Source organism: Bemisia tabaci, chromosome 8, assembly GCF_918797505.1.
Source record: "Bemisia tabaci chromosome 8, PGI_BMITA_v3".
In the NCBI taxonomy this organism is placed as follows: domain Eukaryota; kingdom Metazoa; phylum Arthropoda; class Insecta; order Hemiptera; family Aleyrodidae; genus Bemisia; species Bemisia tabaci.
This window is the reverse complement of record NC_092800.1, coordinates 5,898,279-5,920,958: the sequence shown is the minus strand read 5'-3', so window position 1 is coordinate 5,920,958 and position 22,680 is coordinate 5,898,279. Positions and strand designations below refer to the sequence as shown.

Sequence of the window (22,680 nt, the reverse complement as noted above, 5' to 3'; positions counted from 1 at the left end):
ATTTTTCCTCACGCCCCGTGGGGCAGAATATTTTTAGGCCTCCTCACACTGGATTCAAAAGATTGACTCGATTCTAGCAAAAATATGCTCAAATTAGCCGCCAAGAAAAATTATTGTTCTTGAATGAAGCAAAAAAGATCCCTTTTTTTTCAAGAAAAAAGCTGCTCCACCTCATGCAGAAATCTACTGACAAGCAACTTCATTCTTGATCCAAGTAGAAGCAATTCATCTCTGGAAAAGAAAGTATGTTGGATCTAGAGTCCAGACTTAAAAAATTTGACGAGAAAAAGTACTCTCAATTCAATCCGATTTTCGCTGGATTCAGAAAGAAATCCCCTTGAATTAAGAGGCTTGGCTCTCTGTTTAAGCAAAAGTCCGATTGAATCAAAAGTAATTCTTGTCAAATTCTTTAAAAGTTTGGACTCTGGATTCAAGAGACCTTTTTTCCCAGCGATGTCACTTTATTTGGGTGCAAAATCCTTAAAAATCAGACCGATTGTAGCTATTATTCAACCTACTGTTGGAAAATTGAATAGAATTTATACTAGGGGCTGAAATTCGGTTCATGCTATTTGTTTCCAGTGCCTATTCCCTAAAAACCCGACTGATTTACCTGACTTCATATTAAACCTGCTGTTCTTAAGTTATTAAATGTCATTACATGTTCCCTGTACAGGGATGTCCTGTTGGTTCCCATGCCCAGTGTAAAATTGTTTATTTCAGTTCTATTGAGCTGTTCCATTACTGCCTGTAAAAATGAACCTAGGAAGAATTGAATGATAGGCAAACAACCCGTTAGCCTGAGGATCAAGTGTTCTTCCTGTGAAACCACCCCCTAATCTTAAGCCTTTAGTTCAGTGGCGAGGCGTGAATGATTGATTTTTGATCTTTCCTTATTTGAAGCTATGGTAAAGAATTGATTATTGAGGTGTTCATTGCGATCAACACCCTGTTTATCGATCCTTTTCCAAAGGTTTAAATAGCAGATTAGTTGATTTATTGCAAATCAAACCATGCCACTGCTTTAGTTACTAAGGTCTGCGTCCTCAGATGTGCTCTGTGTTAAATCCCTTCCATTTGGTTTTTTCCTCAGCGGCTGAACTTCGATCACGGGACCTCTCCACAGCAAGTTCACTATCCTGTCCAATCGACCAAAGAGGCCTGCTATCGTATTTTGAGAAAGGTTGGCATTTTATTCACGCCTATAATGTACCACGCTTATATTTTCATGCAATTTAACGGCCGCTTTTCTACTTGCTTCTAGTTTAAGTTCATTAAATGAATCATCTCATACATTGATTCAATTCGGTGTCATTTTTTTTTTCGAAACTGTTATGTGAATCCGATGTCTTGACTGTATGTTAAACTGAAGAGAAAACCAAAATCATGCCCTCCTCTCTAAAATCAAGTTTCTTCATCTGCAATTCAGACGCATTGAACCAATCTAATTTTGGTGTTGATAAGCTAACAAAGCAAAACATTATCCACTATACAATACTGGAAAGGAGAGAAGGAAAGACTGGTCTATCAAACTGATTGCAGACAGTGAATCCTTTGCAAGAGAAGAAAATATAAGGGGAAGAAGGCAAATTATTGAACTAAACTTAGCAGCTTTACCTGAACTCGATTTTTTATTGGTGTCGTTAAAAAAGTCATGTTAATGAAATGATTAGCGTGGACTAATGCGATTTTTAACGACACCAAGGTAGCAACTTGAAAAGATTTTGATACAGGCATGCTTAGTGATGAACAATTTCGGAAGTTTATGTGTGCGTTTTATCACCTATTTAAAAATCATTTATACGAGCCATAAAACTGCTGCAAAAACAGGGGAAGCATATGCATCTGATTCAGTTTTGCACTTTGTTTTGTATCCTTTTATTTCATTTTTTTTCTTTTTTATATCATTTCCCCTCAAATTCTTTTAATTATTTTCAACGTGTTCTTGATAAGTTTTGTATGTTGAAATGGAATGCCTGACAGTGATTTACAATGCATGATCGCTTTATAATTTTTTTTTTTTTTTTTTTTTTTTTTTTTTTTTTTTTTTTATACTCCCCAACGTCTGTTATCTCATCTTCCTCTCTGACATTTTTAAAGAATGTTTGCATTTATAATGTCTCACTCAAGATTACTTGATTTTCAGGAAACATTTCATGTTAAATTTTAGAACGTATCAACTATTGTTTTGTCTCATTCTTTAAATAGGTTTTTTTTTGCATTTTGCTGGAAGTAGTATTAGAGGCTTATCAGCTTTTGACATCTTTTATCACCGGAAGCTTTATAACTTCTTAATTTTGGCCACTCACAATAATCTTCATTTCATTCTCTTCAGTTGCTTGACTCATCGAGCTTTTATCAAGTTTAATTCATCATACTTCTTGCACGTGCATTTTCTAACGTATTTGTGTTTTTGAATGTGTATTAATTTTCATAAATTGTATTCTTTTCAGAGTCTCTATTAAATTGCGCCCAAAAAATTCTTCCATGATTTCTCTATAGCTTTTTACGTTAGTAAAGGGCATTAAATGTTTTTACAGAACGAATCGATCGAAAAATCTAAACGTGAACCGATCAACGTGACTCGATTCGATCGATAACCATGAACTGATAGTCAAACCCGTGATTCGATTGACAAATCCTTGAATCGATCGAGAACTCCGTAAATTGTTAGACAAACCCGTGAATCGTTTGGCAAACCCGTAAATCGTTTGATAAACCCGTGAGTCGTTTGACAAATCCGTAAATCGTTCGACAAACCCGAGGTCGATTGGTTCACGCGTTTATTTTTCGATCGATTCATGTCGATCGAATCAACACCGATTTTTTATAATTTTTCGATCGATTCACGGTTCTATCTTTCGATCGATTCAAGTCGATCGAATCCATACCCTCCATTGTTCGCGTCTAGCCGTAGCCGACCATAGCATCGCGACGTCTTCCTCGCCAGCGACCATCGGAGCGTCGCGCTCTTGGTTATTGCATCGTTGGCGTGCTTTTATTGTGATGCATTTTCTCCCGTAACAGCTTTTACCGCCCGGTTCCGAGGATTCGCTGCGGTTCACATTAAAAATTGCGGAATACCCGCGACCGGACCGAAGCACTTGGGCAATAAACACGTAACTCCCATAAAATACCTATGTTGATACGCGGTTTTTCTCAAGCTCGATAATCTGGCATCGTCGACCACGGATTCTGCGGTTTTCGATTCCTCCTTTTTTTCCCTGCGGTCGCGTCTCGGAGATTGGATTTTCATTCAGGCCGGCGAGATGAGTCCTCCTCGGCCATCATGGCCGCGATGATTGCGGCCATTATCGTCATCTTCAACGCCATTGTCTTTTCCTTCCTTGTCGACGAGTTCGGACACGTAACGGGACCGGTCCACAGCCCCGCCCGCAGGTAGATTGCCAAAGGTCAAAGCATGTCAAGTCGAAGAAGGTACGAACTTTGATCGGAACATTTTTTATCACTGAAGCAATCACTCTGCATTAGTTTTTTACTACTATACTGTAAACGTTATTAATGGGTCACTTCACCGTTTTCCCTACGAAGGAACGTAACTCAATGCAATGGTCGCAATGTTTATTGGAACGATTTTGTATTTTCACAACTCGAGGTTAGATGGCTGCAGTTTTCATGTAAGAGAAAATTATTATCTCGCGCCGACTGGGGAGATGAGACACCACGTCAACTTAGTTCAGAACAAAAAGCTTTGCATCTTCGACTAAGCGATGGTGCCACTTTTTTGTATACCACGTGTTAAATTGCCAAAAAATGCATTTGTAGACCTAATTCTCTCAAGATTGGTACATAATAAGTTCGATAAGTTCGATTTTAGAAGCTCATAGTGCTCAGAGGCTTGTAAGATAAATCATATCAAAATCTTACACCTCGATCACCTACGTTTTCCCTATTGATAAAGCATGTAAAACTGCTGAAAAACGCACTTTTCGGACCGAATTTCTCGAGATTGGCACGTAGAAAGTTCAGTTTCAAAAGCTCACAAGAGATTGTAAAGAACATCAAATGAAATATATCGAATTTCTCGGTTTTCTTCGTATTCCTTTGGCATCTTGACGGATCTCATAGATTGCTTTACGTGACATTTAACCATACAAAATATGATTCTGTGACAGTTGTGACTACTTGATCACTCCTAATGATCAGTGAATAGCTAACCAATTTTAGAGAGGGGAGAGAACGAACTATGTGTACGGACAAATGAGAAATCGCGGCAAAAAAGGTGTCATCTCCTGTTTTTTCCTCCTCTTTCCCTCCTGCAAGTTGTGGGGCATGGATGGGCAGATGAGGAAAACTGGTCAATTTCTTCTTCAGATTAAATACAATCTCAAACGTGTGAGACGGTTCAACCACTTCTCATTCCAGACGAACCGTCAGAGCGTTCAACTTCCACGTACACTCGTTATTCAAATTTTCTTTCACATGCTTCAAATTCACTCTGACTTATTCACAATATTCTAAAATTGGCTCATAGTGTGGGGGCCCCCATAAGTTATTATTCTTCAACGGTGACAGCTATGGCGAAGAATGATCAATTTATTCGTGTTTACAATCGCATTTGGTGAATCGTTCATCGTTATCCATTTTATTTTCAAAATCATGAATTTTCTTGCATGTTTTGCTTATCTGCCGTCTTGTATTTTGCATGCATTTACGTAAGATACTTAAAGTTGTCATTATTGTTTATCCGTTTTAATGGTTAAATGCAGTATCAATAATTGTTGTGTTTGAAACCTGTCCTTTAGGTCATTAAATGCGTTTGAATTACTTAATTTTTCAAAACTGTATCTCTCATCAGCGATGATAAACAATAATTGAGCAAATAAGTACGATTCCAGAATAGACACGCTACACTAAATTGAGCAATTATTGTATCTCACAAACTTATGCTTACGGTTTCATGTCCACTACCTTTCCAAATTATGAGCCTTTTTGAATCGGAATATGTTATATTTTGCCAGAGCTCATGATATTCTTGCATGGATTGCCCAGTTTTAAGGAAGTTCAACCTTGTTTTGAAATTACTCTCTCTTCGAAGTAAATGAAAAGCTGACTTTTATTGAGAGTTTTCTTTAGCTTTTCCTCGTAAAATAAATGGTCCTCAGAGGATGAACATTGAAAGGAACATTTGAACTGCATTTTGCAATAAGGAACTACAATTTCTGTCTCATCCATGAAAACAACTATCTGCATATGAAGATTGATGGCACATATGTTGTTTCTAAAATGAGCCCCAAATTGTAGTTCCTTGTATGTATACCATTTCGTCTTAGGAGTGCGCTTTATTTTTACCACGATTAACTAACGTTTGATTGTAAATAATAGTTTCTACAATATCAGTAGAAAAAGTGAATTGATTGAACTGTATTTCGTATGCTTTGTATTATTATTCTTCAGCCGATATCCATACTTACACTCTGATTTCGAGCCCCTGTTACGCTTATCTAACAAAATTGTTTTCTTTTTTGCAGAATGGATAAATCCCTTTGATCGAGTCGTATGTGGTGAGTACTGATTTAATTATTTTACTTTCTATTCTCCCTCTTTCTTATCTCCAACTCTTGATTCTTTTACCCCAAAAATTGATTCTTTTAAAGTTATATTGCGTTTGCTGTTAATTTTCCTATGTTTCTTCTCTTGACGTTATATTTTGATTTTATCTCTTCTTTAAAAAAACGCGTCTCTTCGCCGGACCTTGTAATGTTCAGATAGGTCCTTTTACTCTCCTAAAAAGTTAATTTGAAACAAAAAGAAGTATAAAGGTACAGTAGGCAGGTATTTAATGGTGTTACTTTGATGAAATCTGGGTTGTTAATTTACCTTCACTATTTTTTTTGTGGAACAAAACGCATTGACCTTTTTAAGTTTCCAATTCTAGTTTGAACGGCTCTATGCAGATTTTATCGTGATCCCAATTCCGTCATTAAACATTCCTTGCGCCAGCTTGTCCCAAAGGGCTGTAAAATATAAAATACAACTAATTGAATCATGTTGAAGCAGACAAATTAGCATGAACATGCAGGAATTAATATCGAGTATAAGGGTTTGCAAGATTTCCAGTCCAGTTAACAAAAAAATTCGAGTAGTTTTAAGCAAATTGAAAACTAAGTTCGTAACATACCCATTTTCTCAATTTCGATGGATTTCAATCAAACCGTATTGAAAACAAAGAAGTCAAATGAAGATACTGTCTTCAAGACAAATAATAGGCAATTCTACTTAATCATATTCATGTCACAGCACTGAAAATTCAGCATGTTGATAGGGACGAAAAGTAGGCATAGGCATTGGCAAGACACAAAATGATAGGGACGATCCGTCAATCAATGGGGAAGCCTTGAACTTTTCAGCGAACCGCGTCTCCACCTCTGAGGCGTGACAGAACTGCTTGGTTTTGCAGAGGATGTTAGTGAGTTATTTTCGCTAACCAAGAACTCATCTGCCTTGCCAATGAATAAGGGCGTACGAACTAATAACCCATGGATTTCTCAAAGAATTCGAAATTTTCAATTTCAGCGGTATGGTCCGGCTTTTTGTGTTTGCGGAAAAAAGTCAGCGCGCCTTCATCTCTTCGAATATGCAACACGGCCGTCCTAGGAGCTGATTTAGTTGCGTCCAAACTTTGACGTTAGCATTTACAGTAAATTAAAAGCTATCGAACTTATTTATACCTCTTGAGAATGGGCTGGAAGAAGCGAATTGTTGAAAAGGTTATATCATTTTGAAACCATTGTGTTTTTTTTCGTAAAACAGATTCTCTAGTAATGCGTAATAATCATGATCATAATAACCTCGCGCAGCTCACAAATTTTTAGGATACCTTGTTTAATGATGAAATTTTGCATTGATACCGGAAAAAGATAAGAAATCAAGGACTTGACAATTTTTGCTCAAAAATTAGTGTAACATATTGTGTTCGAGATTCAGCCAAAAAGATGCATTATATAGGTATTATAAAGCTTTCTTTGTTGAATTCGCGAGGAATCAAACTCGAACTTCAAAGCTCACTTAACAGAAAAGATGAAAGCGGCGTGAAAAGTATTGAACAGTAGTCGTAAGCACCTATTTTAAATTTAACGATCGGACGTTTAACACGACGTTGTCTTTATACGCGAAAACACGGATTTCCCGGTCTCAGCTCGTTTAACGGATCGTAAAAACCTGGCAACTAGCTCACCACAATTTCAGGTGGTAAAACTTGCGCAGCTCTCGTTTAAAAAGGGATATACTGCAAGATGCTGTTAAGTCGACCATAATGAACTATAAATATTTAGCTATAAATATGTACGTCGATCAAAGGACCAAGAGTCAGCGGCCATAAAAAAGCGGCGAATGCTCGATCCGCAGTTTATATTATTTTAAACGGCTCGCTCCAACATAAAACCGTCATAATCAGTTTAATTAACGAGTCCTTTTTATTAATGTGGAAACGGCAATAAACCCGCGAAATGGCCACTTGAACGAGTCTGTGTGATGAGAACTTTGAATTCAAATTAGACGGCTGAATGATATTGATAACATCAGGATCGCCACTGAGATGCTGGGAGCTGTGATCTCTGTTGATGAAATATGCGCAAGACGATGGAAAAAAAGTATCAAGAAAAAAAAACAGGACTTGGCTTCGGTATTCAAATAGAGTCTTGTCTCGTTTTTAACGACAAAAATGCTAAAAAAGATATCTTTGTTCCCTTTAAAAAAAGGGTGGTGGAAAATAAGGAAAGGGGGAAGAGAATAATGCATATTCATTCAGTGAAGTGAAACTACTGAACAAGCTCATATATCGCAAGGAACGTCAAACTGATTTTCGAACACATCGTAAAAAGTCACATTTATCTGTCGTTTTGATTAGAGCTGATAAAAAAAAATTGAGTCTTCAGGAGGTGCAAAAAAATTTAGTTCGCTATGGGATATCTGCCAATATATCGATCCGAAGCCCTTCTCACAAAAAATGTTTCGAGGGTTCAGGATAAATAGAGACGTAGTGAATGATTTGACAGCCAGAATATCCATTGTTTCCTGGTTTCCCGGGAGACTGCCCCTTTATGTAACCTTATGTTAAGGTATAGGTTAATGCATTGCAGAGAAAATACATTTCGTAAATACGAAATTTAAAACTCTGTGAGAATTTATAATTAATTCGTATTCCATTTAGTTGGAATGGCCAAAGCACGTTGTTCAACTTACAGCCTGGAACAGACGAGACGGCGGCTGAAAAGGTGGAAAATAGTGCTGCCAGCTCTCGGCTATTGATATTGTAAATTGCTGATTGTCGGTCTAATTTTGGCAATATCATATGTCATCAGCAATTAGCGAATTCCGGCAATCTTCAAGCGTTTCACGTTTTCTTTCGATAAATTGCAACAAGGCGCATCGGCACAATGAAGTTTTGATGGATAATGGCCTTCAAGATATGATCTCAGCTTGGAGCGCCTTCATCTTGTGTGATACCCCACGCTTCGTCGCGGAGGTTGTTTAGTTGCTTGTTCGATCCAAACCCAACTATGGTCATGGATCTAACTCCCAGGCTCTCAAAAATGTGCCTGTACCTGCCATGTTTCTACAGTTGAAAACGTGTCTATTCTCATTAAAGGCAGAATAATCCCTACACTAAGCTTGTTCCTTTTTTTCTGAATTCTATGTCTTTATTCTTATTCACTAGTTGCTCGCAAATTTCCGGCGATTGCTGATTGCCTGCGACTTATTTATGTATACAGAATGAATGAAATTATAGATGTCTCTCTCTCTCCTCCTACACTGATAAAAAAAGTAGCTTGGATCAAACATGATAATTCTTGAATTTGCCGCCAAGAATTTTCTTTATCTTGCTTTAAGCTGAATTTTTCTTGATTCAAGAAAAATAATGCTTGGGTTAAGCAAAAAAGTAGCTTATATTAACCAGCAAAATTCTTGATTTTAGAAGAAATACTTCTTGGCGGCAAATTTAAGATTCTTTTTTTTCCAGTGTAACACGATACACCTCAATACCGGTAGAAAATAATACAAAAGATAAAAAAATCTCACAAGTCGAGCGTTTTTGAACCACTTTGACGCTCAGGAGCTCATCGTCAAATCCTCCCTGAAAGCCAGGGGGCGCTTCCTGCGAAGTGTGAATCATCTACCAAGGTATTTTCCTATTTAAAGCTATGGTAAAAAAAAAAAAAAAAAATCGATTTTCATGGTGTTGATTCCATCATCCCCAAAATTGATCATTCTCCATTCATTTAAATGGAAGATCAATCGATACATCGTAAAGCTCGACTCTCCATCGAAAACGAGCGACTTAAAAATTAAATCCCAGAACGTGACTGTCACCGCGCGGCTCAATTTCCGACTTTTGACCGCGCCTTTGTTCGACACGTTATCTCCTCTCGAGAGCGAAGGCTCCGGTTTTTTCTCTTTTCCCGGCCGGCGGAGGCCCGGTTAACCTTCCCGCGAATCGAACGACTTTTACGAGCTTCGTTTTGATTTATACCCGGGCCGGGACAATCTCCCCCACCTGGCGCCGCCAGCTCGTGCATGAAATTACCGGATTTCCCTCGATCGAAGGTGTACATTTTTCGTAAATCTGGCAACGTTGCGCGCCCCTGTATGTGCAGTCTCGGCTCCCCGCCACGCGAGTTCCCGGCTTATCTCCGATCGATCCGGGCAACGTTATTTATGTCCCGTTTTTACGAGCCTCATATTAAAAGAAGGAGAGAAGTGATTCCGAGTGATTAAATTCAAAGTGATTTCTATAAATACGGGAAACTTTATCCGGTGAGGAGGCGACTTATTTAAGTTGGCAAAAGCTCGCGGAGGCTTCTGTTCCTGCTCCAGCGGAGATGGTCGAATGGATAATCAACGTGTACCCATTACGCACAGATGCGTAGGTTACGTTCCTTCAAGAGATCATCAGAATACCTGTATCTGCATCTCCAAAATGTTTGTTTCGAAGTCGTTGGAGTCTCGAAAAATGTAGCATTTTCTTGCGGAAAAATCTATTCAAAAGGCTTTGTTAGCTCATTTTGCAAAGGGCCTTAAGTTTATTCACCAGTCCTTACTTAAGTTGATTCACCAGTCCTTACTTAAGTTTATTCACCAGTCCCTGCATGGTTCTCAATGAAATGAACTGAAATTACACTTTTCAGTTTAGTCGCATTCAATCTGGGTCATCCTCCTTTCTTCACAAGAATTGACAAAACTTTCAAAAATTGTAAAATCTGGAGTCATTTTATAACGGCACATTAACTAGATATAAATCCAATTGTGAAGTGATTTTCGCAACATTGCAACATTCCTCGTTCTTTTTTGCAGAATTTAGTCCATTTATCAGGTCAGCTTTCCTTTCTGTGGTGCGTCTGTCCGAACGTCATGTACAATCAGCTTTCCTTTTTACGGCTGTATTTACATATGACTCATGCCTGGCTACAGAGAGCCTTCGTCAAAAAATATGATGGATCTCGTCTGTAGCCACTGCAAGTTATTTATTTTTGAAACCGTTTTGGCCTCTGATTATGCGCATTCTCGGTTTTCTCGGAGCTTAAGATGACCAGATCGAGCGGTATCCGTTGCCAAGAAATGTGTCCTCGGAAAGGACCCGTTTCTGTGGAGAGCACGTGCATACGCATACTGTGTAGGAGCGCATGTTTTATCACAGCTGAGCCTGCTGTGTTAAGTGCTCTGGTGGGTTGATTTTTCTACTTACGGCTATCTCTTATCGCTCGGGAAGAATTTTACTATTTCTCTACGGATTTGCGCACTTGATTAATAAGTTCAATTTAAAAATTAATTAGACTCATTTTACGATATAGAAAGTCTCGGTGAATAAATTATTTCTATCGAGTGGGAAAGTTCAATACTTAACGTATATAATGAAATTTTAAATGAAAGACATGAGTGGGTTGACGTGCTTTGATCCATAAATAAGGCCGAAAAGAGACAAAATAAGGGTGTTAATGATCTCACTTACGATTATAGGGTCGCCGATACTCTAATTGAGCAATGAAAGGCGGACGAAAAATGAAAAGCCTGCAAAGTCCGGGGTAGGCAAAGAGTCTCACTTTAGTGCGGAAATCCGGCCTCATTTCACAGATATTACATGAAAGCCGTTCCTTAAAAAAGGTTTGTGCTGCCAAGGTTTTGTTTTAACTCTTTCGTTCTAATTTACGACGTATTTTTGTGAGAAAATTAGTTTAAGAGTTTTCTCATACTTCCTTTTTAAAGTTTTGGACTTTTGTCGAACGTCTATAATTTCTTGGGTTTATTTCACGGATTGCAATTAATTTTCCTCGTGTGTCAACAAAATTGATCAACGGCATTAATTTAAGAGATGAAACTTAAACTATTTTACAAGCAATTTACTAAGATACAGGTCTTGAATGAACCTGCGTGTAAATCAATTTGACAGAGTTTGTTCCGAAGCAGGCACCCGAAAGGAAATGAGCTCTTTCACTCTTGTGTTCTAATGTCTAATCGACATATCTAATCGTAAAATTAAAAAGATCTCGCATAGGAGTTCAAGAAATAATTGCGACTGAAATTTCAAGAAAATAATCAGCGGCCTGTAGTGTTATAAATACTACATTGATGTCCCTTAAAGCGTGATAAAATGGTTTTGACAAGAGCCTGTTTGCCAGGAGGTTGCGCGTTAACTAGCGGTTTATCGGCGTCTTTAGAGGTTTTTTATTATATTAAATGATCTTTTTTATGGCCCAGCAGGAAGGAATATTGCGTCAGGACTATTAAAGCATGCATAAATGTAATCCAGTGTCACCTCCAGAGGCTTTATATCAACGACTTTTGATGCAGTCAAGAGCACTTCAAACTATTTTTAAAGTGCACTTTTGAGCGCGTTAATGCTTCAAAATGTAGTGCGTCCGCGTAAAGAAACTATAAATTATTCAAAAAATATCAACGAAGCTGCTTAACTTGTTTTGATTAGGCTTCATTCGGACTCCCGATCTGATCATTGACTTTTTAAATTTTTTTTCATTCATCTTCGAGTTTAAAGCATTCATAATTCTGTCGATGCTGAGAGTGATAGTGTTTTATAATTGCTCTGTTTTTTTGAAATCGATCGGACAACTTGATGAAAACGATGCCTAGTGGTCATAATATAGATTACTGTCATGATTTCGAGACATTGTCGTATCCATATAATCCATTACCCGAAACCGTTTATGATAAGACAGCGATTGCTCCATCGATATAGCCAGCTATTTGTCATGTCTACGTCCCGTAATGACAAATTATAAGGAGTATCGATAAAATTTTATGCGTTGGGACGAAGATTAGTGTTAAACGCATTGAGAGCAGACAGACGGTTTCAAAGTAGCTCCGTGGAACTCTTTCCTCTCTAGAGGATTACGTTGTGGTCAATCGCATGACCCGTGACCTACAAATCTTGATAAAAAAATGAGTGAAGGACCAGTGTACATGAGATTTTTATCTCAGGCATCTTGAAGTTCGAAGAGGAATCGTGCGGCTATCCTCGTGGAATGAAAACGAAAAAACTCCTGCGCTTCAATATTGAGTTAGTCTTTTCACAAGTAGTATATCCGTCAAAAAAGCACGGGCTAGAACCAAAAGTCTGAGAAATCGGCGAGTTTTGCAGAAAAAAGGAATTACAATTCTGAACTTGCTCAGGATGAATCTCGCGCCAAATCTTCGCAATCCTAGTATCGGTTACAATGTTTATTTTGAGGGTAAAAATGCTTTGGCTGCGATAAAAATGCTTCATCTTTACAGAAGGTACACTGAAGCCAAGTCAATCTCGGATAGGGTCTGAAATTCAGCATAATCATAGTGAGAGCTTTAATTTGTTTTTCTCAATCTTCTGGAGCTAATAACGCACTGAGAAAAAGTCAGTCACAGTAGTTCCTAGTTTTTAAATGGTTTTCAGGCGTTTTCCAGACCGAGTTTTTTCGGACGTAGTCGAAATTCTCACCCTCTTTATCAGGCATAGGTTTCTCAGTCGACACAGGTTGACCGGGTCCTCTGGAAAAGATTATTCCACCTTTCCGGTGACCCGAATTGACTGATCATGGAAAAACCACATAATCTCAATGGAAAATCTACGGGAGATACGTTGTTTCGTTTAGCGCCCTAGCGACGCAAGCCTTTCGCCATTGTACGTGCCCCACGATCGTTCACCTCCTACCCCCCTTTCTACACCTGCGCCCCCCTCCCCATACTGGTCGCTGGCTACGTTCCTCCCACTCTGGCGCGAAGAACATGGGACAAAACATAGGCCCATAATTTATGTAACACACCTTGTGACTCTCTACACGATTGCCAATTCATTACACAATGGATCCAGATTATACGATCAACTTTTGTAGCACTGAAGACCACTTTGAGAGGTACACATGCGCCCATATTTAATTTAATTTTGCTTCCCTCTGTATCATTTGGCCCACATTTTTTAAAAAGGCAATCTTCTTTCTAGTTCATCTCAGATACAACGTTTGAGGTATTAGTTTCCTCATAGAGGTAGGTGATTTTTTTGTGTGAGCCAAAAAGAATAGTTTCTTACCGCAGAATGAAGTCCATCTGAAATCAATTTTATTTTTGTCTCAATGCAGTTACCATAATATACTGCACAATTTTTTTTCTTTCCTCTCAATTCTAGGTATTTCAAACCGGTGTCATAGATTTATCTTGGGCTTTGACAAGACATACTTTTTGGGAAACCATAAACTAGCTTTTCCTTTTGAATTGTGTTAATCTCGTCGTATTGTTTTTTGCAGTCAATTGGAGGGCTTCCAAACTTGGTTTTGTTTGGTTTTGATACAACATGTTTTCTAATTTGCGTAAACAATCTCGTAAAGGATCAATTTCAACTTAAGCTTACTTTTTCTTGACACTTTGTTTTAAAATTTAAGTTTGAAGAACAGAGAATACCTCATTTTATTGAAAATTAGAATGAAAAAGCTGTAATTTTTATTATAAAGAAAGAGGCATGAAGTTGTATTGTGTATTCTCCGAAACTTTATGTTTACGGTAAAGTTTGACACCTATCTTCACCCTCAAAATATTTTTGCCAGACCTGGAATATACGACAAACTGTAATATAAAACTAACTGGGCTTTTAAATTTCCCTCAAATTATTTAATCTTGAGTCGATCTATTTCCGTTTTATTCAGTAGAATTAAGATGGAAAATTTTGAAACACTGACTCAGCCCTGTATGCACGCGCCATTTAATCATTTAAATGTATTCAGGAAATCAGAGAAAAAGAACAAGAAAAAAGAGGAGTGTTCCTCGGGCGGGCTCGCTGATTGGCTTACGGACACACGAGCCTGGTCCAAGCGCGCGAGAAGCTACGTGCGCCTAGGAAATCAATTATGCGCGCGTAATGTAAATCGAAGTTAATTTAAATATTTAAATTCGTCGCAGGAATCGGTTCCGAGCTTGGAAATGTGAGAAATCGCGAGTTACACGCATTTAAATGAACGTATCTAAATCAAAAGGAACTACCTCAATCGTGACATGGAACCTGAGACCCATTTCAATACACGCAGGATAGAGCTCATGTTCCAACTTAGATAGTTCCTTTGGATTTGAGTTTGTACAAATGTCCGTCTCGGGTCTCGTAAATCAGCTGACCGTTAAAAGATTCGACTCAAGCACAAGCGTGAATCCGACGCCGTGACCTGAATCCTCGACTGACTAGAATGCTCAAACTACAAATTTAGCCGGAATTTTTTTTTCTCAGTTTTTTTCCAGGAGCTTTCGTCGTGGCACCGAACTCGAAGAAGTGACGGTTCATGCTAAATCCGATACACTACATCCGCTCTTTTACTAATACGATTCTCGCTGGGATGATTCTAAATTAGGCACGTGGGTGTTGATACTCCTATAACCGGTTTTTTGTGTCACCGCGCCTGTTTCAAATTTTTGAACAGCATGTATGTGTAACAAATTGCAATCATGTTAAAGTTTTACGGTGATGAACGCTTGAGTAAACGATTTATACAGAAAATTTTAGACAGAAAAAGTTGGTGACGTAGCCAACGTGCTTTAAAAATCAGCTTAAAGCTGAAAATCTTAATACAAGGGAAAAGTTCATATGAGCACAATTTTCCCTCAGAGATATGTGCTGTTTGGTGGTGTTGTTGGTGGTTTGAAGGAAAATTGTGCTCTTATGAGCTTTTTCCCTCTGAACTAAGATTTTCAGCTTTATGCTGATTTTAACGCACGTTGGCTACGACACCAACTTTTCATGTCCGAATGACTTGTGCGTCTACTGTAATTAGTTCGTAGAAAATTTTACCATACTTGGAAAAAAAGTTCGGTCATGTGATATGTAATAACTGTCGATTCACACTATTCAGTTCATGGAACCCCCTTCCCCCATGTGGGTTTTTAACTCACCGTCTTTAAAGTTTTGAGACGTGGCCCAGGTAATATACCAAGATATAGGACATTATGAAAAGGACGCATCTCTCATCAGAAACTAAACCATATTCCTCAATTCAACACGGAAAAAAGTATCACAATCCCAACTATACTCCTGGCTGATTTTAGCGCCAGATTAAAGAGTAATTGCACCAGTCAGAGGTACGGTTGAGTCTACCGAAAGTGTGGTTGGATCAACTGTATCACTGGCTAGTGGAACTACTTCTAGATGTGTCGCCAAAATCAGCCAGGCAGGGGTATAATTATAGGTTTGTGATACTTTTTCTCAGTGAATTTGGAAAGGAAGTGCGTTTTCTTTTTCAAACTGTAACGTGGTAAATCTGTATCTGCTTGAACGACAATAAAACCACAAACGACACCAAGCATCGCGCAATAAGAGCAATGGAACCATGTCTGTCTCTGGAAGCGTAGCCAGCGGAGTGAGAAGGAAACTAGGCCAGGCTGAAATATGCTCCGGCTGACGGACGACAAATTGAACGAATTGGCGAAGCAATAAAAAATAATTGTACAAATTCGCCGCAATAAAGCGAGCAATCAGCATGACACTGGGCGCTTTCCGACGAGAGAAAGAATTGAAAGGTCAAACAGGAGTCTAGACGCGAGAGTCAATAAAAGTGTGATTCACTCCGGGCAGAAGTCACACCTCGGCAGGGTCCTTCCGCCGTTAAACTTAACCTTAGAGGCCATTAAAAGTACCTTAATGGCCTATAAATCCCGCTTTCCACGATAGCCACCCTCTCTCTCGCACTTCACCGTTTCCCCGCGTTTGTCACTGTTTACATCGTGGTAGCGCCGTGCTGATTGTATGATTTGTTACCGTTTTGTTTGTGTAACACCTTTTTTTCTCGTTTATCTCGCGCTCCTCCTGGGAGGCCTTACAATTCTCTTTTTATTTCCTCGTAAAGTCGTGTTTCAGTGAACGGCTCGTGCTTACCGTCACTGATCTAGGGAATATTTCATCTCCTTTATCTCTCTCCATGCTTGCGTGCTGGAAGGGAGGTAGATGGCTGATGACCTACTGTTTGGGAGGAGGTGATGAAATCTATGAAACAATTTTAACTTCCGTTTCTATCGGGAATTTCTCCCGGGAGTCGAGCCAGTCCTTCCGCATTTTATGTTGTAAACACCCCCTCTCACTACTTCAAGTTCAAGTTGAACTCAAGACGGGGAAAAGAGGTACTTAGAAAATAGTTTCTTTAAAAATAGAATAATTCCCCTCCATTATATGCGGATAATTTCTCTTCATCTCCTCTTCTTGTGTTTTTTTTCTCCCTCACTCAATTTCTCTCTCTCCTTTTTCCTTTGTAAATGCTCATTTGATGCCTACAAGAACAGTGAAACTATCACGCAATGCCGCTAAGCAAATTATTTAATCTGTTTTATCCAAAGAAATGATTCTTTTTACGTAATCCCGATGGAGTTTTGATCTTGAAAAATTCAATTCGAATTGACAAAAGTTCACAGAAAATCTCACCTAGCAAACCAAAACTAAATAAAACCATTCCAGCATGTATGCTATTTTATTTTAATATTTATTTTCTACATAAAATTATTTTATTTTTTCAAGCTGTTAAATTTTAAAAAAGAGGCGTCTAGAGCCAAAAGGGGCAATCTCCGCATTACGCTGTTTAAAAATCGTGCGATCATTATAATTTCAATATTGAAAGAACGAAGAACCCTTCGTGTTCATGTTTTCGTTTTCTTGTGAGTTTTCTGCTTTCAAGCGAGAACTTTTGGAAAATGATAGAAACTGTCAGAAGTGTTCGTGCTCCATGTATAAAATTAATATGATTGCACAAATTCTAGACAGGGGAATGGAGATTGCCGGTTTTGGATCTAGACGCCTAATTTAATTGCGTTTTTTCTTATTTTCATAGCGAAGTTCTACCGCAAAAACTACAACATGAACGCTTTACACTCCTACACGGTTTCCCCTCGAAACAACGCGGTTGGGTCTTTTGCAGATTTTCGAAAAAAATACAGTCACCCGCATGAGGAGGTTAATTTTTATAGACAAAACAAGCGGGAATCAGTCGAGAGTCACTTACTTGTGTCTCCATGATGGTTGTAATTATCCGAGCAACATTTTTAATACCCACCCTCCCGCGGGCAGCTGAAATGAAAGGAGGGGGGCAAGACAAGTGACACAAAGCCCCCATGTTTTACCGAATACATGACTTCGGGCTGAGGGACGCAAAGTTAGTTCTCCCGCCTTTTCGTACTTCTGATCGGAGGGACAGGAACAGTATCCTCTCCTTAATCCCATCAGGATTATCAGGAAGCAGCTTGATTCCGTAGGGGAAGGTTCATAATACACAGATCGCCGTTTCAGTTAATTAAAAAGGTTTTTTTTTCACCCCCAGGGATGCACGTCCCAACCCCTACTGACCCTTGTAATAATGTAAACTGTTATTTATCACATATTATCGTTAAAATTATGCAAATTGTACTCGGTGAAATAAAATTATTCAGGAAAGTGCTTTAGCTTATTGAACTTACTGCACAAGAGAGTAAACGGAAGTATTTTTCATACTGCAATCATTTACAACTGCATTTCTTTATGCGCTTAAAATCGTGTCAAGATGATTGCGAACAAAATTATGCTTTCAAATTTTCTGTGCAGATTTTTGGATTCGATTTCCGAGAAATTTTGAACCTTTCTCAAGCTGTAAAATTTCATTTTATGGGAATGACCATACGATTATGCCCTCTGGATAACTCTGACATAACTGTAATGTTTACCCTTAAACTGTTCAAGTTTGTTCCAAATTCAGATGTGTTTTTATTGCTCAGCACCGACATACCGTTTAGATGTTCCTTTAACTCTGATGAATAAATATTCTTCCATTCCATTCCATTTCGGTGGAAGTATCACTATCGATTGATCCTTCAGTGCAGTGGCGTTGATTTCTGAAGACCAAAGTTTCTTTTCTCAGGTTCCAGTCCCATGTTTACATATTTTGTCTCTGTACCGTGCCAATCCGAGTGACTCTGCGCCGAGTGCTCCCTGATGAACTTCCGTACTCCGTTTAGTAAACATTTTTATCTGAAAGTAAACAAACAAATGTAAAAGTGATCATAAAAGAATGCATGATAATTAAAGAAGTTAAGTGTATTTTAAGTATTCTGGGATTAATAATTCAGCACTAATCCTTTCATTCATTGTTTTTACCGGTTTTTTAATCGTCGTTTCCAATTCATATTGGTTTGCACACCGGTTAGATGAATCATCTTCACAGTTCAGGGAAACGGACGGAGGAAAGAAGGGGGAAAATTGTGGGGTGAGTTAAATCTAGGTTACGGAGTAGAGCCGTAGGATTTGCATATGAACACGAGAGGCAGGCTAGCGCGAGCTTGGGTAAATAAACGGTCGCCTTGAATCGAGATAGGCAAGCCATAAATTAATGATTGGTTTGACGTAGTAATGAATGTCTCACGGGAGACAGGATATGTTCAAACGCGATCGTCCTTTTCTTTTGAATTTTTTTGTTAATGTTGTCTGGGAACGTCTACTCGACCTCCTCCCATTAGTTTTTGTTTGTTGACGCACGAACGGCGTCCCACTGTATAATAGTCGTTTAAAAAATCAAAGAGTTTGTTCACGATGTGATTTTCCAGCGTCTCACGATTTTGAAACGGTTTCTAAGGGTGAAATCGTGACCAGATTTGTTTAAATGACCCCAAACTAACAATCTGAAGAATGTGATTGGGTGAGGTAAAACTAAAATTCGGAAGGCAACGTTACTTTTCGCCTAATGATGATTGATGAGTTACTTGTTGAGCTTAAAGTTCGCCAAAAGATGATTGGTGAATTTTGGGGTGAACATTTTACGAGGCAAACTTGTGCAATTCAGGTGATGATTGTTGAACCAATTCCCAACTTTGAGGTCATCAGTCATCAAAAGGTGAAGCAGAACGTTGACTTTCGAAGGTGAAGTGGACGTATTTTCATCAAACGGAACTATGTGTATTAAGACATGAGCCCTGAAACTCATAAGAATATGTGCATAACGCGGCTTACGTCATGATGCACAAAGTTCCGTTTGATAGAAATACGTCCAATTTACACTGTAGGAGTAATAGCAGTGACAGGTCTCTAAAATATAATGTTTCTAGTCGTAATGAGTGTGCAGGTCAGGTTCAGAAGCTTCAAAACACGAAAATTTTAATTTGATTTTTCGGATGTTGAGGAAATGTTCGCACAAATGTGTGAAAAAATGTCTAACAAACTTTTGAGTATGCTGGCTATGTAGTTTCTGCTATTGAAACCTGCTATCTAAAGCCAGATGTATAGTAACCAATATAAATGTTTTTTTTTGAAACCGCAAAAGGTTTCCGGTACAATATTCCCAGCTCAAAATCTTGCTTGGCTCTCTCATCCTTCTTTTGATACCTCAGTTTTAAGGATCTATTCTATGCGGAACTCGGTTTTTGTACCATGCTGGCTCGGGCAAAAAAAAGAAGCGATAAGTAGGTATGTGTATTCAGCAAAGAAAAAAAAGTAACATGCCCGCTAACTGAATCCGTTTGTGTTAAATCGATTCGCAGGGATGTCAAAAACCCACAAGTGAATTATGTATATCCGCGGCACACCAAAAAATATGCCGAACAGATGATGATCATGCAGGATGCAGGAAGGGATCTAAATAAATACGAAGGGATCGCGTACATCTTGAAATCGGTAAAGATCACGAGCAATTTGCTTCCTCCCTGCGTCAAGGCACCCTTTTTCCTTCGAACCAGTCCGCGAAATACTTCAAATATTTATTTATCGACTTATGATTACCATTTGTTCCCCGGCCGGCACTCCTATTTATCAAAATATTTGCGAAGAGCACCTCATGCGATCCCTCTTTAAAACGAGATATTCGCCGAGTATCAAAGGCGGAGGCAGGTATCGCGCAAACGAGAATGAGGCCATTTGCAGGTAGGCAGGCCGTTTAGGCCATTCAGGCCATTCCAGCCGCGGCCTAATGCTTTTGTCGAGCGCCGCCGTCGTTCCAAATCGCTGCGTGCTTAATTGGAATTGTCTCTAAAAGCTAATACAGGCTCGTTCATAATTCGCCGTCAAATAACCTATTAAATGCACCTGAGAATCCCCCTGCTTGTTTTTTTTATTTATTAAAAAAGAAGGAGCGGAGTCCTTAATAATATATTTAATATTACGAACAAAGGGCGACAGACGAGGGGTGAACTGGGGACAAGATAAAAGCTGAGCAATTTTCCCCCGACACGATACCATCAATTCCACTCCACGTTGCCATTTCCTGTAAAAAATCATCGTTTTTAATATTAAGTGCATCGGGAGTTTGCACAAGTTGGCGACGGGATATCATCCACCCTTTTTTCCCTGCACGTCCAATCCCCTACTGAGGGGCAGCGACTAGGGGCGGCAGATAGGGGAGGGTCGGTGTGGCCATATTGTGATTGGTTGCCCGTTCCGCAGGTAGCTTCATGGAAGAATGAGTAATTTTCAGGCCCTTACCACTCCCCTCGGCTGTCTCTGTCTCTCTCGCTCCCACTTGTTTATGGCCGCTTCTCTCTCTCGCTCTCACTAGTTTATGGCCGCTCCGTCGTCTTCGCCGCCCAGTTTCCTCTGCCCATTGATTTAACGATCAAATGTTCCCTGTTCCTTGTCGGTCTTCTCGGGCGAAATCCAATCCGGAATAATTACTTCATAAATCCCATTCCACCCACTTAAATTTATGTGCCAGCTCATTGGGCGGCCGATTCCAGGCTTAATTAACCGGTCAGCTTCTGATAGGTGGCCGCCAATGGCCCGGGGATCATCATTTTGAAATTAAAAAGGTCGTTCCGTTCTGCCGAACTGAGCATGCCTCTTCTAGAGTTTTAGGTGAAGATAATTAAGCCTAGGTTTATGAGCTTGTTTGATTATTTTTGTGTGTAATTACCGAAAAGGGATGGAAGGAAACGATGAGGTGGAAAAGAGTTTTTTCATTATGGTCGAAGCAATAACTTTCGTTGAACTTAAAAATGTTCTTTCCTAGAACGGCTACTTGACCATGTCTAAAGCAAATAAATGCTTTTGTGTGTAAGCATAACTACTGAATATAAGTACATTTTAAATCATGTTCGTGACAAGGATTCTACTTTGTGTTCATGCATTCTCTATCGATACTGCTTTGAATTAATGTTATATATTGTAAAATTGTGGCGAATTCTACATTAAAGATGTAAAAATAACGATGTACATGTTAAACTATAGCATTGGTCAACACGAGTCGATTTGCCAAATATTTGTCAACAGAATCCGGTTAGGTTTTTCGCACTGATTCTGAAATAATCTCCGTTTATCAGGATCAGTTCGATTTCTCCCAGAAAAATCCCCATTTTTTCTGAAAATCGAGCTTTTCTTTAAGAAAAGTTGATTTTCTGGAAAAACCATGCAACGTGGAGAAAAATTAAGGTCATCTCCGGATTTAGCAGCCAAAAATGTCCATGAGAAAGGCGATTATTCTGTGAAAATCGAACTAATCCGGAAAAATGGAGATCCTTCACGAAATCAACGCTACAAATCTACCCGGAATCAGTTAACAGGTTTCAGGCAAAACGAGAACAAACAAAAAAGAAAGCATTTGTTGACCAGTAAAATTTAACTCCTGTCGCTGAGAAACTTCTAAGAAAGTCTGTGGGTGAAGTTACTCGAGAAATAATTCAAAACATTTTCAAGGAGCTAAAATGTCCCAGGGGCAATGACTGCAGCTCGACGAACAACCAACCAAACCGTTGAAATACCATTAGCTGCAGTTTTTGCAGTTGCACTGCGTCTAGAACAAATGGTTTTGTCTGCGAGAAAAGCAAGCGTTACGTTGCGGCTGAGAAAGGGGGTTTGCGGTTCGGTGCGGGGCACCCGTCTGTGTCGGATTTGACGTGAAATTCTTGAATTTCATAATAATTTACGGGAAATACAGCGAGTCCAGACTGCAGTCTGACAGATTGTGGGCTCGGTGCAAGTGCAACGCGCAGTGCGGATCGGACCGGCTGCCATTTCCCAGCGACAAGCATCATTTTCTTTGACACGGTGGTGTCACTCGCCCTGACAGTGCAGTGTCGACAACGGTGTTGCCAGGTAGCCGGAAAATATCGATATTTAACAAATGTCATGCATTTGGTCAATATAATAATTACATCACGGAGGAAATGAATTTGATACATACGCGACTGGTATCAGGTAGTGGAAGGGTAAAATTTACGAGGAAACAACTGGTAAATGCATTCAGCAATTTTTTCTTTTGAATC

At 39.1% G+C, this 22,680-nt stretch overlaps 1 protein-coding gene across 2 annotated transcripts in view; it reads left to right on the top strand.

Moving 5' to 3' along the window:
* Positions 1-22,680, top strand: part of LOC109037944 (homeobox protein abdominal-A homolog) — a 72,168-nt gene that overhangs the window by 15,853 nt on the left and 33,635 nt on the right. Inside the window, exons 2-3 of one of the 2 annotated variants that reach the window (XM_019052818.2) lie at positions 1,094-1,183; positions 5,493-5,525. In XM_019052818.2, coding sequence (XP_018908363.2) covers positions 1,094-1,183; positions 5,493-5,525 — 123 coding nt within the window. The remainder of the gene's footprint in view (positions 1-1,093; positions 1,184-5,492; positions 5,526-22,680) is intronic. The other variant, XM_019052819.2, reaches the window with a different exon arrangement.